This window comes from Mesocricetus auratus, unplaced genomic scaffold (genome assembly GCF_017639785.1).
Source record: "Mesocricetus auratus isolate SY011 unplaced genomic scaffold, BCM_Maur_2.0 Super-Scaffold_100013, whole genome shotgun sequence".
Classification (NCBI taxonomy): Eukaryota; Metazoa; Chordata; class Mammalia; order Rodentia; family Cricetidae; genus Mesocricetus; species Mesocricetus auratus.
The window spans coordinates 68006983-68030348 of record NW_024429196.1 but is presented as its reverse complement, the minus strand read 5'-3'; the positions used below and the strand labels follow the sequence as shown (position 1 = coordinate 68030348).

Here is a 23366-nt window from a genome sequence, read left to right as displayed (position 1 = left end):
CACCACCACCACAGGGGTTCTTATAAAGGAGAACATTTAATTGAGGTGTTGGCATTGTCATCACGGCGAGACACGGTGGCATGCAGACAGACATGGTACTGGAGAAATAGCTGAGAATTTTACAGGCAATAATAGTAAGTTGATTGAGACAATGGAAGCATAGGAACCCTCAAAGCCTGCTCCCACGGTGATACACTTCCTCCAGCAAGGCCATACCCACTCCAACAAAGCCACGCCTCCTAATAGTGCCACTCCCTGTGAGATTATGGGGGTCAATTACATTCAAACCGCCATAGCGGTAAAGTGCTTGTCTGGCTGGCATTTAGGAAGCCTTGAGCTCAAGCTCCAGCACTGTTTAAACTGGGGATAGCACTGCTTGCCTGTGATCTTAGCACACAGAAGACTGAGGCTGGAGGATGATTGTGAGTTCAAGGGTCATCCTGGGCTAGATGAGAGCCTGTCTCCAAACAAATAACATCAACAAAACACCAATTCCAAACAGAAAGTCACCATAAAAATGCAAGTGTTTGTTTTGTTTGTTTGCTTTGTTTTTGCTTTTGTTTGTTTGCTTGGCCTTTGGTTATTTGAAATAGTGTTTTTCTGTGTATTTCAGAACACAAATCACCTCCATGAAACCAACTCCAATGCAAAAACAAAGAACCTTTATTTTCGAGTTAACTTGGGTCCCTCTGTCTGCCTGAAACAACAATGGCAGCAATGACACAGCAGCACAACAACAGTGACAAGAGCCGAACAGGAACGACCCAGACCAGGGAGGGAAGGGGATTTTTACAGAGGGGAAGATTTGGGGGATTCCAAGCTTGCAGGCTTGGGATTGGCTGTCCCCATGGGGGAATTCCAAGACTGCAGGCTTGGGATTGGCTGCCCCCATGGGCTAAGGTCTAGAAAAGGTCAAAGTAGGTTCTAGGTCAGGGGTTACTACTTCCCTAGGCTGAAAGTCTATGGGGAATCATGCCTCTAGATTAGTGGTTACTACTTCACTGCCCCCCCCAAAGGTTACCCCCCCCCCCTTACTACTCAAGGATTGGTCAGTTTTCCCTGCTCAGAGATGGTTTGGTTTTGTGTCAGGGGCAGAAATGGCTCCGATTTCAAGGTCAAACTGCATTTATTTCTATGGTTCTTTTTGACTTTTAGGCTCCAATTTTAGAGGAAGATTCTAGGAGCAGGGTGTGTTTCAGATTAGGGTATTTTTCCCTGGCTCCAGATTTAGGGATAAAGTGTCTTTTTCACTGGCTCAGGTCCCAAATCTGGGGTATGTTTCTTTCACTGGGTTGGAGCTCAGAGCCAAGCTGTTCAGGGTCTGTGTAGGGGCTGCAGTTCAGGAATCTTCTGGGTCCTGGGTCTCTCACTGTGTAACATTGTCCTGGAACTAACTCACTTTGTAGACAAGGCTGGCCTGGAACTCACAGAGATCTGTCTGTCTCTGAGAGTGCTACTACACCAGACCTTGTTTTGTTTTTTAATGTAACTTTCCCTAGCAAAAATCATAGGTTTGAGTTAATTTGCTTACCTAACATGCATGAAGCCCTGGGTTTAGTTCCCAGTATTGCATAAGCTGGACATGGTGGTGAACACCTTGCAATGCTTCCTAGCACCTGGGAGATGGAAGCAGGAGGATCAGAATCAAGGCCATCTTTGTCCACTGAGCAAATCTGAGGGTAGCTTGGCTACGAGATTAAAAAAAAAAGCTACTGTATCGGAAAAAAAAATTAGGATGATTTAAAACAAGTATTTTTTTTCTCTTTAGCTGTCTATCATATTGTAACTGAACAGAACATTGTTTTATTTGGGAAATATTTATGAAAAGTGGCATACAGGAGCATTTCTTTTTAAACTATAAAGACAATACTTGTTCAAAGAGGTTCTACCTGCTCACAAACAGAACTGCCAACTTCATCTAGGTGACTCCTTTTAGAACCATGTCTGGCTGTTGTGTGACAAAATTTTTTTCTGGGGAGATGCAACGTTCACATCTACTCACCCCAGATAGAGAACCGCCAACAGAACAAAGTACAGATAACCAGCGAAGTCCAACTTGGTGAGCCAGTGAATTTTATTGGGTTTACTTACAGAAACAGAAATGACTCAAAGACAGTTGCATCACCAAAGCCCACCCCAGCATGGGTGACAGCTTTTAGAGCTAGGAACATTGTACAGCCTGCAGGCCACTCCGCAGGTTGGAGAGTGTCCTTCCCAGGTGCCTCCATTGGTTTAACCCTCTTCCAGGCAGCTCAGCTGGTTTTTCCTTCTTCCAGGAAGCTGGTCTAGGCTTAGCAGCTCTGTTCCGCTAGTGTCAGACGGACTCTCTGGTTTGATTGCCTACTTCTTGCAAGGAGGGGCCTAGTGATTCTGGTCAGTTTCAGGGACTTCCTGGAGCTACCTTGAGTTGTTTACCTTCCTGCTCGAGGAACTTCTCTATACATTGGAATTCTTCAATCTTGGAGAAAACTGTTACAAATCTCTCTACCCCTTCCTTCATCGCTCACATTCTTTCTGCCCCTTCCTCCACAGAGATCACCAAGCCTTGGAGGGGGAGTAACTGTATAGATGTTCATCTACCTCTAAGAAACAGTTGCTTGTTCAGGAGATTCACCAGTCACTCTGAGTTGAGGTTGACAGCTGTGATCTATGGCCTATGAGTGTAAAAATAAACGTTTAGAGGGCAGTTTGACAGGCTCATCACACCCACATAGTAAAAACCATAGAAGTTACTTCCCACCGCAACCTGTGACCTCCCCAGCCATGAGCTTTTGTCCTGGCTTACAGTCCTAGAGATGAATTCCCTCTTGTGGAGCAGGCCTTAAACCCAGTCTGAAGGCTTTTGGTCTTACCCAAGATGGCCGAGCCAGCTCTTGCACAGCAGGCACATGTTGTCTAGCATGCTGCTGTTTCAGAATGCAGGCTCCATAGTCAAGCAGGGATGCTGGTGACAGTTCCCCATCAGCAGTCTGCATAACCCTTTCTGGCACCACCATCGCAGAGAGGTTCCATAGTGGCTGAGATGTTATCCTGTGGTCATGTGTGTAGCCTTTCTGGGTTGGATGGTTTACTTGTTGGTTAGTGTGGAGATGAGATATACACTGGACAGCAGCCTGCACTGAGCTATACCCCAGTCTTCTTCAAGGACGCCTTACAGAGCTTAACCACCACCAAAGGTAGATATCAGAGGAGGCAGATTTCTAGCTCCACCTAAAAACAAAACTGGCCACTGCAGCCAATTCTCCCAGCTAGCTCTCCCAAACCCCTTGCATCTTACAGAAACACCTGTCAGCCGTGACAGCCTGGATATTCTAGGGTTGTACTTTCCCAGACTTCTTGCAGCAAAGACTGGACATGTGATGTGATTCCAACCAATGGGAAGGTAAAAAGAGACCCATCGCAGGGCTTTCTAGGACAAGACCTGGTCCCCATTACCATTCACTGGTCTATCTCTGACAGCAGGCATGTGAAGCTATGACACAGGGATCTCTGATTGCCTGCTTAAGCAGCTTCCCTTGCAGGATGGAATGTTTCGATCTCAGAGGACACCGTTACACAACACTGGCTCAGCGTTCACCCGCCGCCAAACAGTGACATGTACACACGCCATTGTGGCTCTACTCCTCTTGCCTCCCTCACAAACACCACTTAGAAGAGCGCTGGCATTGAGGATTCCACCCAGTCCTCCTGACCTAACCAAATGACACATCTAATGGACAGTTGTCTCCAGCCCACACCAGCAGTCAAGAGTAGAACTAGGCTGGAACTGAAACCTTCTCTGCAAACAGAGCTATTAGTCCCAATCCAACATCTCCTGGATTGGCAAAGGGCAGGAAAGGCAAATAGATTGTGACACCATATTTTCCAGCCCTCTTCCAGTGCTCATTCACGTGCCCCTGGTATGTCAAAGTCCCAGCGCCAAGCTGGAACTTGGAACAAACCAGTCTGAAGCCGATTAGGGGTCTGGGTGAACTTTAAAAATTCGTTTGCTCTTGAACAAATTGACTTGGGTTCAAAATGTAAGTCCATGCTAATCAATGATCAATTTTATAACTCACCTCAAGGAAAGCTAGTGTCTATTTGAATGTGTTCAGTAGTATTCATGTCAGCCACCCAGGTACTCCCATCACAAAAGGAGATATATCATGGCAGGCCAATACAGAGCTGGAAGACAGACTTAGTTTCTTCATCAAGTGCCTGGTCTGACATTAATTAGCATACAAAGAAACCAAAAGGGGCACAGAGTGGCTTCATGGTACTTGGGAAAGTATTGTCTTTGTTTCTTTGGGTGAAAGGAAATATAATCAAACTGCTCCTAAGGTCACTGATGGGAAAGTTGGACAGGAGAAGTGTGCCCTCTACAAATGGGCCAAAGAATGTCACCAAAACAGGCCTATGACCATGACCATTGAGAGAATAATCAGAAAAACAACTAGCTGATCCCAAAGCTGCCTTTCCAGAACTAGTGAGAGATTTCCAGGCAGGCAGAGTGCAGCTACTGCTGTGCTTTGGAAGGCTAGAGGAGAGTAGTATCTGGTGAGTTTGTTTGACGATATTCATCTGTGTCCCATCCATGCCAAGAGAGCCACCATCATGCCCAAAACCATCAGTTGGCTCACCAGGTATGAAGAGATAGAGAGATAGATAGATAGATAGATAGATAGATAGATAGATAGAGAGAGAGAAAGAGAGAGAGAGAGAGAGAGAGAGAGAGAGAGAGAGAGAGAGAACCTATGTGAAGGCAGTTTTCACAGCATTTGGTAGCAAGTTCTATTAAGATACTTGTAATTTGTGGCTTTTTGGTAAGAAATTTCTTTATATTTTTATTATATACAGTGTTCTGCATGTATGCCTGCAGGTCTGAAGAGGGCACTAGATTTCATTACAGATGGTTGTAAGCCATTATGTGGTTGCTGGGAATTGAATTCAGGACCTCTGGAAGACCTCTTAGTGTTGTTCTTGACCACTGAACAATCTCTCCAGCCCTAGTGATTTTTTTATAATAGGATGTGTTTGAATTTAAGTCAGTCCAACTTCCACTCAGGATGAGTGTTGAAAAGTGATGTCACTCTGGCTCAGGACTGACAAGCTGCTATACGCAGAAGGGGGGAAGAATAGTTCTTGCTTCTCCCAATTCATGGCTGTGTGTGTTGGTAAGTTGGTGGGTAGATATTCAGGTACTAGAATTGATAAACAATGTGCAGGATCCTATTGTAATAAACTGCTGATAGCTTGGGGAACAAAGGCAAAAATGAGAATCAATATAGCACTGTTAAAATTGAAAACCATTAAGGCAGAAAATGAAATACAAAGTACAATTTCATATACATCAGAAAACTATTCTGTAGGTTCATTAGAAGCTCGGTTCTAGTATCTGAAACTGTTAAGTTGGTTCACGTAATAACCGGCCACACACTCACTGAAGCACAAGTTGGTAATGATTCCAGGAGAGGATCTGGATCTGTGTTAACTATCTCTCTGAGTCTGGCATGTATACACATGTGTGCATGGAAAGGGAACTGCGGAAATGTGCTTGTAGAAAGAAGCAGGTAATCTGTGTCTGAAGTATGTGACCTTGGTGAATGTTGTGTTCTGACATTAGCAAGTGACCTTGTTATTTCTGTAGCAAATCACCCTCCATCACCTGTCCTTCTCCAGGCAAGTCTCAGGGATAATGGGATGGGGGATGGGCTTGATTTCATGAGTACCACTTACTATGGGAATGTTACCACACACAGAAACTTTAACTATGATAACTTCATATATATGTATGTGTGTGTACATATCTATAAACAAATATATAAAACTATACCTCCATTGATAGTGTGTACACACACACATATATAAAATCAGGTATGTTAGGGCACTATAATCCTTTGAGGAAGGCTTGCACTCTTTTTCGGGTTGCCATTCAATATCTGACCCTTGGGTTGACAAGGACATTACTTGCCCATTGTTTTCTCTGAGAAATGGATATGAATCTTCTCCTGTGAAGATTCCCCAAATTCTTTAAATAACTTACATAAAAATATAAAAAGTTGTAATTCCCTAAAGTTATGATAATTATAAGAAATGCATTTCTTTCTCATAATCCAGATCTGGACATGCTCTTTAGGGCCTAAAGATAAAATAGATTTATTATCTAACAAGTGAAAATAATTGAATTGCAGGAAAACCTAATCATAATTCTCCAGATTCACTAGATGCATAATTTACATTGCAACAAGTTTGCTGGCTAGGGCACTGATTAAACTCGCTGCTTTATGAAATGGTTCATTCAATATTTCTTTGGGAATGCAAATTGAAGCTTAGAAAATAGCAAGCATACTTTGAAAATTCACTAATGTTGGCATTCTAGGAGATGATTAAGAAAATTAAAAAGCTATAACCCCAAATGTTTTACATGATCTTACTCCCCCCCCCACAGACTGAGTTATTACAAAGTGAAATTTAAAATAGTCAGTTGGTTGTAAATGTCAGGTAACACTGAAAGGAGAATATAACATTAGCAAATAGGCGACACTAGTTCAATAAAGGAAATCTCCAGCCCTGCAAAGACACAAGGCCTAGCTGTTAACCAACTTCTGGCATTCAACCTTATGGGAATCCTGCCCTGAATACTAATCAAATGGAAATGGCCATAAGCAAATACTCTCATGTAATTCCTTTCTTTAAATTCATAACAAGGAAACCTTCTAAGAGGTTTTCAGAAGGTTAGAACTGACCTTGGCTTTCAGTCTAATCCTCATTTTTACCCAACCCTACTTTGATACAAAGCAATGGTTTGTGGTGTGTTTGTTAGGATGGTTAAAGATATATTATTGTGGATTGCTTCTCTGGGTGGTGTCAACCCCTGTGTACTGCTGATGTGAACTTCCCCACACAGCATGATGGAGTCTGTATTGAGTGACTTCCCCTTTTTCTTCAAGAAACACAACACCAAGAATCATTACCTAGACATACATTTTGGTTGCTTTTGTAAATTGCAAGCCTCGAATTTCATAGCAATTTAGTTGGTTCTTAGCAAAAAAGACAAAACATTGTGCAGGACAAAGACTAACACTTTTGGTTTCCTGCTCACATTTATTGGGGCTAAAGAGACTAAAACAGTCAATTTTCTTCCCAAATAATTGAAAAAATATATATAATACAGCAGCAATTTAAGTAAGCACATGACAAAACTTACTGGATCATGAACCAACATGAGATGCGATAGCCTGTAGATATCAGTTGAGACAGCTTTACACAATGCCCTTCATCTAAGGCATGTGGGAACCGGCTCTCACAGCTGTACATGTGTACAGTTTCACATACATAAAGGCATCTATTCATGGACAGAGAGATATGTCCTTTAGGCGCACTGGGCACAGAAGGATAAAACAGCACAAACTTAGTTACTGAGTAATTTTAAAGAGGAAACTTGGCTTCCAGGAAACAGTCGTGGACATCCAAAAATCAATGGGGATTTTCCACTTGAATGAAGAGAACTATTTTGTGATGCAAACTACAATAAAATTCACGCGGAATTATTTGCTTTCCAAAGGCCACTTTCAAAGTACAGATTTCAAATCCAGAGCAAATCCTCACAGCATGAACAAACAGGACAGTGGCACTGGCTTCTGCACGGCATCCCACCTGTCATCTCTAGTGGATTCTAGCAGGGGAAACCCCAGAAGTGGCCAGGTCTGGATAATGGACCATTGCACCCAGTGAGATTTCTGGAAGTTGCAAACCTGGTGAGCTTTGAAACCTATTTCAAATGGACTAGAAAATTTTTGCCACAGACAAACACTTTTTATAAGAATCTTCCCAAAGGATGGGGAGGAGGCTGAGGGACAGAGGAAGCAAACTCCCCAGAGGACAACTCAGAGTGAAAACACTAGCCTCCCCCACCACGGCTGCCACCTCGTGTCTTTGTAGGCAAAGACGAGTTAAGCTAGCGTTGTGCCCTGGGATGTGCCAGAGATACACACACTTGGGTTCTAGCTACCAAATTCTCGAGTAGGTTCGAACATGCCACATAAGGAAGAAGACACTATTATTCAGGCACTTTGCAACATTGAAAAAAAAATCCAGTTAGGTAAAATCAGTTTGACAAACAAACCCCCTCCCAGTCAAAAACAAAAACAAAAATAAAATCAAAACTAATGCTTTTATAAAAATCCCTGGAAGGCAATTTCCCTCAATTTCCCCAGGGGAATAGCACAGACTTTCTTTTCCACCTTTACTCCAAACCCACCAGCTCTTACTTCTGAGACAGCAGCAGTTCCGGTTACGTGAAGTCTGCCCCAGTTAGAGCCATGCTCAGAGAATCTGCTAATGGTGGCTACTGTTGTCGTTGCTGACACTCTTGATACAAAAATCCAAATTCAGTTGCATTCCTGTCATGCCCTGAGCTGTAACAAAGGCCACTCACCTCAAGGGAGGCAGTTGGCTATGTCTGTGCAAGTTAACCACTCAGAGAGACATACACTTATATTTGGACTAATATGAAATATGTTTTCAGAAGAGAGTTTTTGTTTTTTTCTCAAGTGCTTACACATTCAATGCAAAACAGAGCTAATTTATGTGGAGACATTTCTAATAAATGATTCAAATGATTTGAGCTGGTTGCCATTCCAAAGTTTTCCAGAGTTCTATATTTTATACAAACTGGTGAATAAAAAAGTACACAGCCAATGAATGTACTGTACATATACATCAGCTATTAATATATGTGGTTGAATTAAAGATCCTTGAATATATACATCCCCACTTAGGGTACATCCCACTGCAGAGGCAAGGCAACAGTCTTTGATAAGAGATCCAGGATAGCAGCAGTTTAACAATCTAGTCACCAAGTTACCGTGGAAAACAGAATAGGCCCTGAATAGTCTCCCTGCCTTGAGGAGAAGTCTCCATTAACACAGAACACATACTGTTCTTATGAAGCACCAGGCTGCATTGCTAATGGCAACTGTATAATCCTGTCACTAGAGAAAATATGTTCATCTTTTTAAAATATGTCTGCTGACTAATGGTCTAATGGTCAGGGTGAGTCACACTGAGGTGACACAAACCCAAACTACTGAAGACACATGAAATATTTCCATTTGATCTCTTGTTGTCATTTTATCAGTTTCTTGAGGACATAGAAAGTGCTCAGATTGTCTGAACAGCTCCCAGGAGAGTGATACTAAATTAGGTTAAGCAAAGAGCTGCTCTAAATTGTATCTGAAAGTATGTAAATAACCTGATTATCACTTTACAGACAGCATAAAATTGCACTAGGCATTGTCTTAAAAGATTTGTTTTTGAATCTACCCTCCTGGGTGAGTTATAAACTTAAAACAAAAATTCACACATGTACTAAGCAAAAAACAATTACCTTTTATGCTGACAGATAAATCATTTAGTCATAGAAAGGGACAAAGTCTTTTATCTAATCTTACTTTGTGTCATCTGTTGGACACCTCCATGCATGCCTGGGGAAGTCTCATGGATTCTGGATGGATGGACGGATGGACAAACTATAATGTGTACTGCTAATGTACACTTAGGGCCCAAGAAAGGACCCCGCTATCTTCCACAAGGGCTTTGAAGATGGCCTACCCACATCCCATATGAAACACTTTTATAGACCACAGCTACAGGCTGTGAGTGGTGCACTGGTTACTTTAGAAGAATAATATCTGCCAAACAACAGACACTAAATTAGGCCATGTTGTTTTACATGTTACAACCTTTTCCTGGGAAGGGACAATTCCCTCTGAACAGCAGTTTCTCCTGCCTGAAGATGAAATTACACAGGAAGACAGCTATTACGCTTCTGCCAAGTCACTGTGGGAACACTGAAGACGTGCTCGCAGTAGCTGGCACAGACACGCCAGCCAGTGCATCGACTCCTGAGATAAGCAGCCAGCTCTACTGCTCATAGAACTTCTGACTATGCTAGTCTTGTCCTTCCCCTCTGACTCTTGGTTTCTGGCATGTGACTCGTGGCAGTGGAATCAACACAGACTTTTGCTCGGCTTGCAATGCTGCCAAGCACAGCAATGCTATTAGTACACTGAATATTCACCCAGGCTCTTTAAGTTTGGATGGAAGCTGAGCAGCCTGGTGGGATCCTTTGGATGGCAAGACGGTGATGTGTTAAGTTTCCCAGGCAATGGCGAAGCTCCCGGCCTGCTCCACAGACACAGTCCAGACTGTGGGGCTGCATCTCGATACACCGGAACACTGGCACCCAGGATTTGGCCTTTTCTAACACCGAATGCTATCAGGCAAGTTCAGGGTCTGGACACAGAGGCACTTCCAAAGTTTGGCAAGGAGAAGGAGGCAAGGTCACTAAGTGGGGCTTTATCGATGCGCTGTCTCATATAACCCAGATGTCTGTGCAGGTAACTAAGTTGTGGATGGATCATGCTTTTTCTTCTTGCCTCGACAGGACTTGCAGACACAGCAGATTATACATGGAGAGGCCAGGAGTAGCAAGGGCGAAGTCACCAAGGCAATAACGCCTAATCCCACAAGGATCCCTACCACCTGGGAATTGAAGAGAAAACCCCATTTCAGAAGTTACATCATCTTAGATGTGTACATGCCTCCAAGTGTAATGGCCTTTGTGGTGTGAATGCGTGTGTCTCCCCCTTCCAAGTCCCCAAGTTGAAACCTTAACCCTCCGTGTGATGGCACTTGGAGAGGGGAGCCCTAGCTGCGACTCTGGAGCCTTGATGATACCAGGGAGCTCAAAAGCTCTCCTCCACTCTCAGCTTTCCACCATAGGAGGACACAGGAATAAAACTGTCATCTATGAACAGGAGGAGAACTGTGAGTGTCACTCCTCATTGCTCACATGTCCAGATCTGGAATCATCTAGAGACACACCTCTGGATGCGTCTGTGTGGGCATGTTCAGTCAGGGCTAACTGGGAAGGGAAGATGTGTGATGCCATCCCATGGGCTGGGCATTGGGTTGAATAGCAAACAATAAAAAGAAGAAAGCCTGATGAACACTCATACTCCCCTCTCCCCGATTCCCGTTCTGCTGAGAGATAAGGAGACCCAGCCTCAGGTTCCGACGGCATTAACTCTGCCATGTCTTCCCCACCACGATGGATCCTATGGCCTCAAACCATGAGCCAAATTGAACTCCTGCCCCTTTAAGTCCTGAGACAAGTACCTAATATAAGGACTCTCAGTAGAACCTGCCCACACTGATACCCGAAGCTCAGACTTGCAGCATCCACAACTAGGAAGAAGCCACCTTTGTTGTTCCAGTCACCCAGTCTATAACAGTCTGTTAGATGAATGACTAGGATGCTGTCTCAGGCACATTCAGCAATGTTCTAAATGGACACAAACTACAAAGCCACAAAGGACTAAACTGAGGGTGAGAACAAACAAAAGGCTAACTCAAGCTTAACCGTTAACTCCAAACCCTGAACTGTGGGTGTTGGCTTGTTCTCTATCGGGGCTTCTCCAACAGTCTCACAGGGACATTAATAATGCTTGTTAGGATATGAGCATTGGTTTCCTCAAAGGGAGCATAGCCTTTGATAAATACAAAACACTATTAAAAAACAAACCACAACTCCCTTTGAACCTGCCACATAAACACACAATGACATGTACGGAGGGATCCGAGGCCCGGCAGGAGCCCCATAGTATTGGGGAACTCTCCTTTGATGACTGGTGTGCTCTAACTGCTTGGAGGAAACTCCTCCCATGTTTTGCTAGAGCAAAGAACATGGGTATTCACTTGGCTGCTTCACTCTAGTGCTCAGTTCTCTGGTGCCTCTGTCCCTCAACAATTGCACTCTTGAATTAGCTTCTGGTGGCTGCTCCACTGTTCTCTCTCTCCTCGTACCAGAACCTCCCAAGAGGGCATGGGAAAGCAAGGAAGCCACCCTAAGTCCAATGCATCTCATGTTCCCCTAAAGAGGCGAGAGGGTACCTGTGTTCGGTTCCACATTACCGATGCTCTGGAGTGGCCCAGCTTATTCCTGCACGGCCCTTTGTCATAATGCCGGAGGAAAATGTCATTCTGAAACACAAAGGGAGGAGTTTCAGTAAGCAAACAATGTGGAGTGGAGAGGTGGTCACCTAACGATACGAATAACGTCCCCTAGGAATCCCAAGCCTGTCCTCTTCAGCATGGCTTGCAGCTCTGTAAATCACCAAGGAGACAAATCATAATGAACTCTTGGCTGAGGCAACAGAAAAAGGAATGACCTGATCAACCATCTCTGACAGGTAAATGATGGTGAGCTCTAGCAGAGGTTTGCCATGGACCATGAGAACCACAAGCCAGGAGCATACCTGATGTGAGAAATGCCACCAACTCACAGCTGATGGAGAAGGGAAGCCAGTCATGAGATGCTGAGAAAGTAATGAACGAAATAAGGAAACAGGGAAACAGGAACTTGATGAGGGAAAGGCTGCTGAGGAGAAAGAAGATGATGGCATTGCCAAGAGAAATAACTCAGAAATGGATTTGTGGGGAGCGTAAAGATGAACTACAGTTTGGACATGCTGAACCTGACATCCAAGCATCCAAAGGCAGCCCATTACTTACACCTGCTCTTTGAAGGAAAGATTTGGGCATTACTATACAAAAAAATGGGGGGAGGATCACAGAACTCAAGGAGATTATCTAGAAGGACAGCGGCCTGAGAACAAATGTGTTCAGAGAAGACCCTCATGAATAGGTGAGGAGTCTTGAAAGAAAACTAAAGAAACTGAGGTACAGCCAGAGAGGCAAGGTCAAAAAAGATAGAGGAGATGGCAACTGGCTAAGATGTCAACTGGAGCAGAGAACCTGGGAAAGCTAAGGACGTTGAACTTGACCAGTAAGAAAGAAATCATGCGAAACCTTGGAAAGAATACGGTCCGTGTGTGGCCGCATGGCCACGTGCATGTCTCCTGCTGACTGGAGAGGAAGGCAGGTGTCAGCAGCAAGAGGTGACTGGGCTCTCTGGAAGCTCAGCTTCTGAACAGAAAGAATTGACTGTCAGTCTGAGGAGGCTGGCTCCTCCCCAAACGGTAAAGGATTAGAAGCTGAGGTCACATCAAAGAGAAAAGAGAACTGAAGGTGACAAGTCCATGAGGCTCCGTCTCAGCCTCTGACACGGCAAGGGTAAAGATGTCTGGTGGCTGTCTCAGACTTGGGCTCCAGAAAAGCCTCCTTCGTGGCAGGCTCTCAACTTTCCCACAAACACATCAACACCCACTGAGTGGCACAGAATACCACCCTGCAGAAATGCCCTCATCTAAAGCAGAGGAAGTGAGGTGACAAGGCACAGTGACAGAAAAGCGTGCTTTAACATCTGAAGTCTGTGTGTTCATCAGACATTCTACATCTGACCCATTTCACCTCGAGGGCCCACACAGCACAAGGCTCTGGACAGAGTGTTCTCCACAACACCATTCTCCAGACCTACTCCAACCAAAGGATGGAGGTCTGGTGCGCACACTGAGTCACTTACGTTCTTCCCTCCTGAAGAGAAGCACATGGACTCAGCTGCCTGGTGGATAGAAACCCAGCTTCTGGTCTGGGGACACCAAGGAGAAAACCCTAGGATCTCTTTTGAATGTGCAAATCGTGTAAAATACCACACGCTCTTGCCATCTAAAGGACTATGTTGCAAAGTTATTCAAAGTGGAAACCATGTGTGTGCTGTTTAAATTCTTTCCACATCCACCCGCAGCTCATCAATCTACTGCACTTCCTTTAAAAAGTCCCAGCTCACAGAGATGTTTCCTCACGATGTCCTCAACAGTTTACCTAACTTTCAGCTGATGCGCCAGTAGGCATTCCATTAATGACACCTTTTTTCCGGTGCTACTTAGGATACTCCAGCACCAAACAAACTGCTAGTTGAATGAAACCCAACTATACAGCAAAAGCAAGAGCCAATGAAAAGACAGCAGCATAAGTGTGTACTGTCTTATGTCACTTGATACAAGCTAGTTATCAGAGGAGGGAGTTCCAATTGGGAAAATGTCTCTACAAGATTGGGCTGTAGGCAAGTCTGTGGGACATTTTCTTAATTAGTGATTGATGGGGAAGGACCCATTGTGGGCAGTTCTTCTCTTGGGTTGTCCTGGGCTCTTTATGAAAGCAGGCTGAACAAGTCATGAGGAGCAAGTCAGTAAGCAGCATCCCTCCATGGCTTCTGCATCAGCTCCTGCCTCCAGGTCCCTGCCCTGCTTGACTTCCTGTCCTGACTTCGTCTGATGATGAACTATGATGTGGAAGAGTAATCAAATAAACCCTTTCCTTTACAAGTTTCTTTGGTCATGGTGTTTCATCATAGCAATAGTGATCCTAACTAAGATATGTGTGACTGTGGTCTGACCCCAATATGGACACCTATTACAGCTTCAAATTGCTCTCACAGGAGTATCCATAAGCAGTTTGCACCACCCCAAACTTTAAAAGATTGGGATGAAGCCCACCCTTCTCAGTCACCCTTCCCACAGCTGAGGTCACTGCTCACCATGGCACACTGACATACAAAGCACAGGGATGAGGGACAGCAGCTTCTCTGATTGCAGGAGGCAAAACGCCCCTCCAAGATGCTCATGGCTGCGGTCTCCAGTGACCATGTCTGCATGTATGACTATGTGAAGGACCTTGGCCTGGTGGGGGATTGTCCTCTGTGATACTAACATGTCTGATCTCATTTCACGGGAGAGGAAATCCTTCCTGCCTGTGATCAGTGGGAATGAGAACCATGAAGGGGTCAGAAAGAGGCGATGCTGTTGCCTTTGGAGATACAGAAAAGGGATCAAGTCTAGCAATGCAAGCAACCCTATCTCTACAAGATAGAAAAGCAGAGAACGGGATTCTCAGCTAGAGTCTGCCGACAGTGTTGCAGGCTTGTCAGTAACATCCCCCCAGTTACACTGAGATACATATTACACTTCTAATGCGCAGACATAATTCCATGTTGTTTTAAGCCGCAGAGCTTGCGATCATTTGTTACAACGGTAAAATAAAACAAATGCACTATTTATATGACATTTACATGATATTTACATGGTAGACATAATTTCCTCCAAAGCATGAAACGCCTTTAAAACAAAGGATGTCTTGAAAGCGAGAGTGGCATACCTAAGGTAATGCCAAGAGATTTCATGGTGTCTGAAGCAGCAGTGGGGCTGGGGAGGTGACTCGGCCACACGGTGCTTGCCTAGCATGCACAATGACTGGGTCCAGGGCCCAGCGCCAAGGAACAAATGAGAACCAAGGAAACGAGGACGCAAGAAGCAAAAAGCAGGAGGAGGAGCCGGGCGTTGGTGGCGCACACCTTTAATCCCAGCACTCGGGAGACAGAGGCAGGCAGATCTCTGTGAGTTCGAGACCAGCCTGGACTACCAAGCGAGTTCCAGGACAGCCTCCAAAACCACAGAGAAACCCTGTCTCGAAAAACAAAAAAAAAAAACAAAAAACAAAAACAAACAAACAAAAAATAAAAACAAAAAGCAGGAGGAGGGAAGAAGAGAGACTGGCAAGACAAGAAGGAACAACAGAAGGCATCAGGCTTAGGAAATCTCTCTGAGAAAAGCGAGGGAGGGCAGCTGCAGGGCTCTGACTGCGGCATACAGCCCAGGGCCGAGGAGCAGCCTCTCTGGGAGAACTCACGTCCAGGCTCTGCAGGCAGTACCAGCAAAACGTGTGCTTGCAATTCTTGCACATCATCTGGGCGCAGCCTTCATTGCGCTCAATGTAAATGCGGCAAACCGGGCATTGCTTAATGGGGGCGTCGGCCTCCATCCCAAAGAGGGCCCTAAAACAAAACAGAAGTAAAGGCGTTCAGTCAGCCGTCAGGGCCACTAGCTGATGGTTAATACAATACACTCTGTTTGCTGTGCTTAGTTCACTTCCAAAGGAAGGGGTGGAAGGAAAAACGGGAGACATGGATTATTAGTTGTTCAGATAGCTCAATAAGAAAAAATTTATTTATTTTGGCTCCTAATGAATTATATAATTACACTTTCCACAGCTGGCTGACTTTATTGCTTTGCCAAGTTAATACTTCATCACTGGATCACACATTCTCTGAATGAGAAGCACACAGAGGGAGTCAGCCTGTGAGAAGCAGGAATCAGTCTCTATAACTACCCGCCCATTAAATGAGGGAGAAGGGTGAGATTCAGTTAGCAAAGCTCACAGAGATGCCGACTATTCTCATAAAGGCCTCCTCCAAGCTGATGAATAGGTCAGTGTGTGAGAGCACAGCAGGAAGGGACACAGGACTAAGCGGTTCCAGTTGAGTGAGGAGGGAATCAGAACATTCCATCCCTCTCCACTGACTGTGTTCAAAATTCACAAAATGTTGCAAACCTATAGTCAGATGTGGTGCTGGGAATAACATAGTGGAGACAGTATTTCTATTTTAATATTCTCCTTTTGACTGGTGGAATGGCTCAGCAGGTAAAGGAGCTAATCCTGATACTGGAGTTCATGGGATCCATGTAGTGCAAGGAGAAAAAAAAAACTCTCACAAGTTGTTCTCTGACCTCCACATATGACATAGGTCCACACATGTACACGTACACACACACACACACACACACACACACAGGAGTAAATGTAATAAAAACTTTAATACTCCCTTTTCCCAATGGGGATACATACTTATAAGAGGCTGAGTGTCTTATATGAAGCCACCTGGATGCCACAAACAGTGTCAGAACTCAAGTTACCCCTCTCCTCACCCCTTTACATTAATGGATGGGGTGGGAGGGAAGCTAACTACTATGCTTTCAATCTGATGGGGATGGCACATAGCATTTCATGTATCAGAGTTCTCTTTCTTCTGTGTTTGGTCTGACATTCAAGCATAGCACCAAAGCCAGGCAGTGCTGACTATTCCTGAAGACAGGTTCTGCATAGTCTGAGGGCACTGAATGAGTAAGTGGCCAGGAACACTGGTGTTTTGTTCTTGCCCGTGCAGAACAGCCTTAGCCTCAAGCGAAGCATGGGATCCAACACAAAGGTCTCTCGCTCTGCTTCTGTCTGCTGCTATAAAAACCCAGGCACTCTCGGGTTGAATTGCTTCTCAAAATAAATCTCAGGCCTGGCACCACCTTTCTTAGCATAAAGCATTAAGAACAACTCTCTCTTCCCATGTTTTCTAATCACTTAGGAAGACAGTCTGCCTGTCTGTGTGCTCTGTAGGACCGGCATATCCCACGAGCTGGCCATTTAATCAGGTAAGATCATCTCTCTGTTCTTTTGTAACTAGGAAGAGTAGGTTATACCAGTGATGGGTAAACATGGTTTTGTACAAGCCCTGACTTTTTGCTGAAACCTATGGAGCAAGGAGCCCCTCCACCCAATGGGAGTGAACTCAAACGAACTTAACATGACCTGGAAGGTTCCCCTAGGATAAAGAGCTAGAATCCCTTTAGACATACTATTCTAGTTAGTGTCTGTTACCACCTTACTAATTCTTCTCAGGATATTTCTACAGTAAATGCCTAAGAGCAACCATGTTCTAACTCCTTCCCAAAGGCGCTAGTGTAGGGTTTGAGAAAAACATCCCAAAGACACCTCATCCCTTACCCATGCTCTGGCACGATAGACTGTTCTCTACAGGCAGCCTCCCCGTGCCAAGCATCCTTGCAACATGAGCAGAATTTCAGATGGCAAGAAGGGCACTCCACCATCACAGGCTTTCCCGGGTCGCCTGCTGCAACATGGCACACTGTCTGGCAGTCTGCAACAGGACACCATGTTCGGAGAGGATCCATGTGAACCTCTGAAACATAAAGAAGGAAATGGTGATGGGCTTTCTCTGATCCAAGCATTCAGCTTTCTCCCCTTCATTCATCTATTTCATAGAACAGCATGTGTAGCATAGTATCAGTAGAAGAGGGCCACTGTTACAGAGAGGTCCCACTAGTGGCTGAGATGTTATCCCGTTGCCACGTTGGTACTTTTTCCATTAGAAGTCGTGTTTGGGCATTTCTGGGTTGGATGGCTTGCTTGTTGGTTAGTGCGGGGATGAGGCATGCAGGACAGCAGCCTGCACTGAGCTATACCCAAGCCTTCTTCAAAGATGCCTTACAGAGCTTAACTGCGACCAAATGTAGATATCAGGAGACAAATTTCTAGCTCTACCTAAAAACAAAACTGGCCACTCTCGTCAATTTTCCAAGCTAACTCTCCCAATCCCCTTGCATCTTATGGAAACACCTGTCTGCCATGACAGTCTGGGTATTCTAGAGTTGTACTTTTCCAGACTTCTTGCAGCAAAGACTGGACATGTGATGTGATTCCAACCAATGAGAAGGTAAAATGAGACCCATCACAGGACTTCTAGGACAAGACCTGGTCCCCAGTACCATTCATCAGCCTGCCTCTGGCCATAGGCATGTGAAGTTATGACGTTGGGACAAGCATAGGTATCTGGGGACTCTGAGGAAAAGATGGTTTAAGAAATTCGAGCTGCTGAATCAATCAAAGGCATCACTGCCCGTCTAAGGATTTCCTGTATACGAAGCAGGAAGATGTCGTTGTTCAAGCCATTCTCAGACATTCCATTCTTTGTAGCTGAAAGAATATTAACTTATAAGGCTACTTCTAGTAAAGGTGAGTAAATAATCATACTAAAGGACTTTTTCTCCCACAGGGCAGATTTCACTGAGAGAACTATAGGACCATGTCTGAGATGGCCTTGGAAGTTTATCCTATACCTGTAGTTTTATATATATATGTACAGCACATGGAAATTATACAAGTAAGTAGAAACAAATCAACACACATTGTTCTATAGAAATCTTGTGCATCATAACACAAATTCATGTACTTTTAAAAAGGTTAATGTATTCTGTCAGAAATAAAGGAGTTTTATATAGTTGAGCATTGTTTATATTTTTAAAATGTAGGGAAAATGTATAAAATAACAGTAAATGATTTAATGAAAAGACTAAATTAGGAAATAGTATAAATGATCAGTATTTATAGAACTATGCATATAGAGATGTATCTCAACTGCTTCCAGAATACCCTTGAAGGTAACAGCTTTCCCTGAGGTGAGGGTCAACAGTCAGGTAAAAAGGCACAGATTTCCTTTATTGTGAATGTGAATTTTTAAAAGTCCCACTTATTTATTGTGTTTTGTGATTGTGTCCACGGCACGGTGTACGTGATGTCAGAGGACAGCTTGTAGGAACTGGCCCTTTCCTTTGGCCGTGAGAGACCCAGGGACTGAACACAAGTTTCCAGGCATGGTGGGAAGGGCCTCTACCCACTGAGCCACCTCACTGGCCCATGTGACTTTTTTAAGGCACACATACCACTTGGGTACATTTTTTAAATTGTTTTTTTCTAAAGCTATTTTCTGAAGTCAGGCATAGTGACTCCCACTTGTAACCCCAGAACTCAGGAGGGAGGTGTCACTCAGAAGGACAACAGTAATGTTTCCTGGTATCAAGACCAGTTGTTACACCTTCTAGAACTCTGTTCTTGATGGCTCTCACCCATTTTACTTCCTATGTCATCCTACCTATTGTATCTTCCTGAATGTTCTGAAGTAAAGGGTTTGCTGAAAGCACCTTAATAAACTGCCCTCCCCAAGTCACCATCAAAATCCCTCTGGGTGCAGTCCCAAGGGCCCCTGGATTGTCTTCTACCTGACATATCACCTTCCATGTCCAGTGGTTTGGGCTCTGTCTTCTCCCTTTCTGGCCACTGCTCTCCTTTCTCTTGTGTCAATAATACTGCTCCTGACTAGCATCCCCAAATACTGCCCACAATCCTGACTAGCATCCCTGGATACTGCCCACAATCCTGACTAGCATCCCTGAATACTGCCCATGCTCCTGACTAGCACCCCCAGATACTGACTACAATCCTGACTTGCATCCCCAGATACTGACTACAATCCTGACTAGCATCCCCAGATACTGACTACAATCCTGACTAGCATCCCTGGATACTGCCCACAATCCTGACTAGCATCCCTGAATACTGCCCATGCTCCTGACTAGCACCCCCAGATACTGCCCACAATCCTGACTAGCATCCCCGGATACTGCCCACAATCCTGACTAGCATCCCCGGATACTGCCCACAATCCTAACTAGCATCCCTGGATACTACCCATGCTCCTGACTAGCATCCCTGGATACTGCCCACAATCCTGACTAGCATCCCCGGATACTGCCCACAATCCTGACTAGCATCCCTGGATATTGCCCATGCTCCTGACTAGCATCCCTGGATGCTGTCCACAATCCTGACTAGCATCTGTGCCCTACTCCAAGACTTCACCCACTTTCTACTTATTTATGTCATACCTGAGGCTCAACTCTTACTTTAATTTGACTTTGAGGAATTGCCCCTCATCATTAAAAAACTAAAAATTAGGCATGTCTACTTTTCACTCTTAATTCAACAAATGAGTGATTTCAAGTACTTGTTAGGGACTTGGGCATATGAAATGCAAAAAAATTTAATATTTCTGTGCTCAGAAATCTCACAGTATGAAGATCACTGTATGGAAGGAGAGAGAGAGAGAGAGATTTAAAACAACATAACACCTAAGAAACAAAAACCTAGCAATGCAAATGGGAGTGTATCTCCAAGAAAACAAAAATGAAATTATTAAGAAACACCTGTGAGCTGTGCTTGGGGATGGAGATAAGGGAACTTAATGGCTACTTACAGAAAGCCCTTTATGCTTTCTTTCTTGTCCACACATTCATAATAAAATTTCCTGTTTTAATTAAGTCTAGCATCAGAAGGCAAAAGTGGTTTCTTCTAATCACAGACAAAGCAGATAACACACGCTGAGATGAAACATGGGAGGGTTAAGCCAGAAAGGGTTACATAAACACAGATTTTTGAAAAAGAAGTCTCTTACGTGGCAAGGGTGCAGCCAGGCTGCAGACAGAGACGCAAGGGGAAAAGTCTCTATCCAGATGTTAGAATTAAGCTGCTGTACCTAAAGGAAGCATTTGTGATGACAGGACACATCCTGATGGGCCCTGGCAGCTCCCAAGCCAAATGCATCTCTCCCCAGATCCAAGGTGAGTGGTACCATGCAGGCAGATTGAACTCAGCCACGACAAAGTGGCAAGAATTACCAGCTAGAGGGCCACTGAACAGAGGCTAAGCTGAGATAAACACATCAGTACACAAAACCTGTCATTCAGCACAGAAAACCATGGAGCCCCGAGTAGGAAAATGAAGAGCAGAACTTGCATAGCATAAAGGAAGAGAAGCCGGAACCGCCAACAGTGCAGCTTGTGGCCAGTGGTTTCTACTTCCTGATCATCCTTGACACAGACAGACACATACACCTGTAATAAAACCCACACGCGTACACAGCTTTCAGGTGGTTTTTGTTTTTATATGCTAAACATGGCATTCATTAACTCCTTGCTGCACATCCTCCTTGGCTCTTCAACCTCAGTAAAGTAGTGAGTGGGTCCCTTACCCTGGAGTACAGGCTGTTTCTACCACTTAGGATGGAAGTACATCAAAGGCAGGTGCTTCTGGAACCCCCTACAGGGTTTCAAGCACCTCTCCTGCTCTTAATCAGAGGGGTTCACTCTGGGCATTCTGGTTGACCTCAGCAGTCCAAAATCTTTCCTCTTCTACACACAGGGTCAGAAGAAAGAGAAGATGAGATACCTGTGAATGCAGTCACCATGTGAGCTCCCATCTATCACTCAGCATGACTACTTAGGTGAAGGTGACGTGATTAAAGCCCGGAGGGGAGAATGTCCGTCCACACATCAGGGCACCTAGGGAACCAGATAGCATCATTTGTGCCTAAAAGGTCTGCTTGGAGGGACACTGTTTCCACACAGACTTGAACAGGTCCTAAGAAGCTTCTAAGTACTGTCCTTGTCATTTACTCTGCTTATCATTTCTCTAAACCATTAAAAGTAACATTAATGAATAACCTGGTAGAAAGAGACAAATCAAGTCACACTCCTGAAAGTCCTCCCACTTCTGCTTCTGCGCTACCATCAGGGAGCTAAGTAAAGTATGGGTTAGGGAAGAGTGGGCCATCAAAGGAGGAAGTGGCTCAGCGACACAGAAATGGGACTAAGGGAGTTTTATCTCTTGCGATCCAACAGCCATGCCCAGGACTGCTACAGATGCACGTGAAAAACACTTTTGAGTGGAGAGAAAGAAGTGTCTTGGTGCCTCTGGGTTGAAAAGCACAAAGTCCATTTAAGTACAAGGCTCCTCTCTCTAGACTCCAGTTTCTCAGGGTGAAGACCATAGTGCAGAAGCACGTTTCCTGCTCTTTCCATGGCCTATTACTAATTTGGTTAGAATTGCTAGTTGGGCAGCGGAGGCTCACACCTTTAATCCCAGCACTCAGGGGGCAGAGGCGGGTGGACCTCTGTAAGTTTGAGACCAGGCTGGTCTATAGAGAGAGATCCAGGACAGGCTCCAAAGCTCCACAGAGCAACCCTGTCTCAAAACAACAACAAAAAAAGGCTTACTAGAGGTAAACTTTTGAGAGGGTTCCTGCTCTCATAGTTATTCATAGCTGTACATTTTTAACAATCACATGCAGGAACCTTTGGTTGGAATCATGAAGAAGCTGCAAAACTGCAAGTGGGTTTGATCTGTTTCTGAAGTTTACCTGGATGATGCATAAGTAAAGGCTTCCCCACCCAAGAAATCATCAGCCACACTTTACAAAATCAGAAGACAACCCAGAGTGGAAGGTGACTGAAGTCAGCTAGGAACCAAATGCTCAAGAACATGGAGTGTCACCCCTTAGGAGAGCAACTGTTTAACACAACACTTTCCGGCATTGAAGTGAGATGATGAAGATTAAAGTCCCACTCCATAACACACTAAACACACTGACTGCACACAGCATGCTCTCCACAGTCGAAAGTCAAATTCTTCAGCCCTCCCTTTTTTTTTTTTAAAGTTTTTAGAGACAGGGTTTCTCTGTAGTGTTTTGGAGGCTGTCCTGGAGCTCACTCTGTAGACCAGGCTGGTCTCGAACTCACAGAGATCCACCTGCCTCTGCCTCCCAAGTGCTGGGATTAAAGGAGTGCGCCACCAATGCCCAGCTAGCCCCACCCCCTTCTTGATTTTGAATAACATTGAGTTCTTTGAAAGAAAACCTACAAATGTGTGCTTCTTATTGTGATGCTTTTCATGTAAGGGGTTGGGAAATCAATCTAATGAGTTATAAGTGCGTACATGCGTGCATGAATGAGTACATGCATTCCAGGTACAGATACCAAAACCCTGAGAGTCCTTTACATAAAATGGCACAGTATTTGCACACTTTCAATCATCCCCAGCTTCCTTAAAACACTGACAACACTGTAAATGCTATATGGATACTTGTTATATTATTTAGGGAATAATGAAAATAGGTATATATATTC

General features: G+C 44.5%; 1 protein-coding gene and 1 long non-coding RNA gene across 5 annotated transcripts in view; one reads left to right on the top strand and one right to left on the bottom strand.

Moving 5' to 3' along the window:
• Positions 1–2056: 2056 nt before the first annotated feature.
• Positions 2057–23366, bottom strand: part of Rnf144b (ring finger protein 144B) — a 149884-nt gene continuing 128574 nt past the window's right edge. For 3 of the 4 annotated variants that reach the window (XM_040755938.1, XM_040755939.1, XM_005066333.4), the window contains 4 exons: positions 17554–17749; positions 15628–15772; positions 11935–12024; positions 2057–10524 (listed from right to left, as the gene is read on the bottom strand). In XM_040755938.1, the coding sequence (XP_040611872.1) occupies positions 10384–10524; positions 11935–12024; positions 15628–15772; positions 17554–17749 (572 nt within the window). In that variant the 3' untranslated portion in view covers positions 2057–10383. The remainder of the gene's footprint in view (positions 10525–11934; positions 12025–15627; positions 15773–17553; positions 17750–23366) is intronic. The other variant, XR_005880916.1, reaches the window with a different exon arrangement.
• Positions 18565–21904, top strand: LOC121143640. Its single transcript, XR_005880917.1, has 2 exons — positions 18565–18730; positions 21604–21904. It is a non-coding gene; the product is annotated as an uncharacterized LOC121143640 (long non-coding RNA).